The sequence below is a fragment of the Frankliniella occidentalis genome, unplaced genomic scaffold, assembly GCF_000697945.3.
Source record: "Frankliniella occidentalis isolate FOCC.00 unplaced genomic scaffold, Focc_3.1 Scaffold71, whole genome shotgun sequence".
Classification (NCBI taxonomy): domain Eukaryota; kingdom Metazoa; phylum Arthropoda; class Insecta; order Thysanoptera; family Thripidae; genus Frankliniella; species Frankliniella occidentalis.
In genome coordinates, this window is record NW_026267201.1 from 956,044 (window position 1) to 959,593 (window position 3,550).

At 51.8% G+C, this 3,550-nt stretch overlaps 2 protein-coding genes across 2 annotated transcripts in view; one reads left to right on the plus strand and one right to left on the minus strand.

The window, feature by feature from the left end:
* LOC113206289 (high affinity cGMP-specific 3',5'-cyclic phosphodiesterase 9A) overlaps nt 1–3,550 on the plus strand; it is a 176,708-nt gene that overhangs the window by 57,688 nt on the left and 115,470 nt on the right. The gene's annotated exons all lie outside the window — the stretch shown is intronic.
* LOC127749629 (uncharacterized) lies at nt 7–3,086 on the minus strand. The gene is made up of 2 exons (XM_052268549.1): nt 702–3,086; nt 7–623 (listed from the first exon to the last, which is right to left on the minus strand). The coding sequence occupies exon 1, from the start codon at nt 2,621–2,623 to the stop codon at nt 965–967; it is 1,659 nt and encodes a 552-aa protein (XP_052124509.1). The 5' UTR covers nt 2,624–3,086; the 3' UTR covers nt 7–623; nt 702–964.

Genomic DNA, 3,550 nt, shown 5'->3' on the forward strand with positions numbered 1-3,550 from the left:
TCTCGGACTGTACCGCACTCCGCCTGCAATGAAGAGAGAGAGACAGAGGAGGCAGGTGACCAACTGCTGGGCTGCTGCACTTTAGGACATGTGCCAGGCGCCACCTGGCTGCGCACGGGGATACAGCGCCCGCGCCTGTCGACTTGATACCAGTCATCCGGGCGTGCCGTGCCGCGGCGGGATGCTGCAGTAGGAGGCGGTGCGGGGACCGTCCCGGACCGGAGATAACAGACCGCGCGCTGCCCAGCAGGGCCGCGCGGGGCGGGAGACACAGCAAGTGAGCGCGCCGCTGGAAGCCGCTCGGGGCTCAGCGCACACCCTGTAGAGAGGTGGGCGGAGGGAGGGGGAAAGAGGGGAGGAACAACTAGCGGGGGCACTTTGTCGCCGAGAGCTAGGGGGCGAGAGAATCCGTCCGGGCGTAAAAGGCAAACAAGCGGCCAGACTGCTTTCCTGTTGTCAACTGGAGCGAGGCACTGATAATGACCACTATCATATGGAGGCAAGAAATCCAAACAAACCACCGGCGGGCCGACTCCAAGTGCAACCTTGGGGCCGAAACGGTGTGTCGCTGCTGGGGTGCGAACGAAGATAGGGACACGTAGCGCGCGCGCTGCAGCTTCGACCTGGATCATAGTAGCAAACACGCCGGAGCGGCAGTGAACAGGGGTGCCTAGCTAAACTAATAGGGCTCGAGCTTCGACCTGGATCATAGTAGCAAACACGCCGGAGCGGCAGTGAAGTGAAAAATATTCTTCACGAGAAAAATCTAAAATAAATGGGGAGAAATCAGGCCAATTTGAATAGATGTACATTTGAATCATTTTACGTAAACAATCTGAAGCATTAAAGGAAGAAAACAGAGAATAACTAAGAGCTAGATAAAAACAATCACCCGTTGCTGGTGTAGGAACAATTTTGAAATCAACCCAATTGGGTACATCATCAGCACACGGCCGCGGCGGCTTCACTGCTGCCGGGCCTGGCTTGCTAAAAAATTAGCTTTGAACGCACATTCTGATTGCCTGTGCCCAGGCGCTGAACAAAAATAACAAATAAGAGGGCGCGTCGGTCGCTCATATCTGGGGTCTTGTTGGCCCATGCCGTTCATTTGCACAACGCTCCCCATCGGCGCTGCGCCGCCACCTTGCTGATAAGGGGGAGGGGGCTGGGGCATGTTGCTCCAGCCGTGTGACGGCTGGGGCTGCTGCTGAGGAAAATACCCAAAATTGTTGGGGTGCTGTTGCTGAGGAAAATGCCCAAAATTATTAGGGTGCTGCTGCTGCCAGCCAGCCTGTGGATAGTAAGAATTATTTGGACGGTAGCCGCCACCTCTGCCACCGCGTCCCCGGAAGTTGCCTCTGAAATTGTTTTGTCCATTAGAATTTTGAGAACCTGAAAAAGTTTTGGCCTTTTCATCAACTGCTGCAACAACAAGTTTTTCAATTTGAGATTTGACTTCATCAGGGAACGGGTACTGCCCGGCGGCCGCCGCTGTTTCGGTAGTGGGTGCAGGGGTGCCAAGGCACACGGCCGCGAGCAGACCCTCGAGGCGTTTCTGGCCAGCGGCCTGATCCTGCTCAGCCTTCTTCTTTTCCAGAAATTTTTCCAGGAGAGAAATAGCACTGGACACCGGGGCAGCCGCTGCGCTGACAGCAGCAGAAGCGGGCGCCCCTTGAACAGGGTCTACCAACCCACCTAGCATGTCACGCTGGAGCATAGCGGCTTCTAGCGTGTCCACAAGGTCCAGCAGGCAGCTGTGCCTCTGTGCCATGACAAGGCGCGCGTCATCACGCGGGATTGCCTGTAAGAAAATTCGACAAAGATCGTCCTCCGACACACTGACCGCCGAGCGCGCCGCGTGCTTGAAGCGCAGCGCGTACGCGCGCAGCGTCTCACTGTCACCGCGCCGGAGAGACAGCAGCCGCTGGCGTACACTGTCAAAAGAGACATTAGATTTGAATGCAGCGACGATGGCTGCTGAATACTCTGCCCACGGCTTATCTTTGTTAGCGTCGTGCACGACAAGAGCGGACGGTGGCAGCGCGCTCTCCAAATACAGCGGCAAATCAGCATCTTTGATCCCAAATTTTGCATAAATTGTACGCGCCTTTTGTAACCAAGACGCAACATCATGCTCATCAAATTGGGCCAGATGGGGCTGCAAGGCAGCGGGGAGTGTGGGAGTCATTTTCTTCAATAACTGAGATTTAACTATTTGAAAGTTTTGTGCAAATAAAGCCAATGGATCGAACACAGGGGGAGTTGTTTTGCCAAGCTTGTCTAAATATTGCAATAGGGTCGGAATGAACAATTTAAATTTGGCCGACGCTTCTGCAGCGATTTCCTCAGTTGTTGAACACACTTGAACACACGGGAGAGGGACGGCGGTGTTATTTTTATTTGAACTCACAAAATAAACAATAGCTAATTTAGCGTTGTCCGAAACTACGGACGGTAAGGAAGCTTTAGCCGAGATAATTTGTTTGGCAAGATCAGTTGAATCTTCAGTAGTTAGATTTTGAAAATTTTTACAGACAAGAAACGGCTGATCTTCGTCTGGGATGTCAGTTACCGTTTCAAAGAACTTTACAGCAGCGTTTTGGAAATTGGAAGTGGAACCCATGTAAATTTAAAAATTGAAGAAGAAAAAAAAATGAAAATTTAAAGAAAACTTATCAAAATGCAAAATTTATAACGAAAATGAACGGGATATGAGGGGGGGGGGCACAAATTGCACTCAAGAACACTAACACACATAAGCCAAATTGCATATTACAACAAGGAACACACACAACAATATTAAACTACAAAGAAAAACATACACTTAAATCAAAAATTGGGAAAAAAAAGGGAGAAAAATTAAAAGCTAGAAGGAAAGAGAGAGAGAAAAGAGAGAGACGAGTTGGCTCCAGCACAAGTTCGGGTCGGATAATAAAAAGAACAGAGTCGCGGCAGAACAGAAAAAAAAAATTACCGAGTTCCCGGCCGTTGCATCAATGTTTTGGTAGCCCAATCTACCTCAGTAACTTTAAGGAATATGGTGGTTCAGTGTGGAATTATAGAGATGGATATGGTACCAAGGTTTATTACGAGCTTGCCCTATCGGTTCACACAGACACTCTGTACAGATGAGCAGGCCTACCTTTGATGTGATTCGGAGCAAACGGTGATCTGACCCAGGCTGGAGCTTGCCGACGACTGACGATACAGCGCCCCGGGAGAGACCGGCTCGGCCCAGGGCTGCAGAGCCGCCCTGGCCTTATCAGCCCTCCCCGAGATGCACTCGCCAGCCATCGAACTAGCCTCAGAACAGGGGTGCCTAGCTAAACTAATAGGGCTCGTCCACGCTGGGCGCATAAGGCGCGAAAATATAAAAGGGAGGGGACCTCGCGTCGTGCTCCACGACAGGCGGCAGCGGCGCCTTGCTGCCTTCCGCAGGTATCAGCGCGGCGCCGCGTCAGTTTAACGAACGAACCATTGTGCCTCGTCCTTGCCGCGGCTCTCTCTCTCTCTCTCTCTCTCTCTCTCTCTCTCTCTCTCTCTCTCTCTC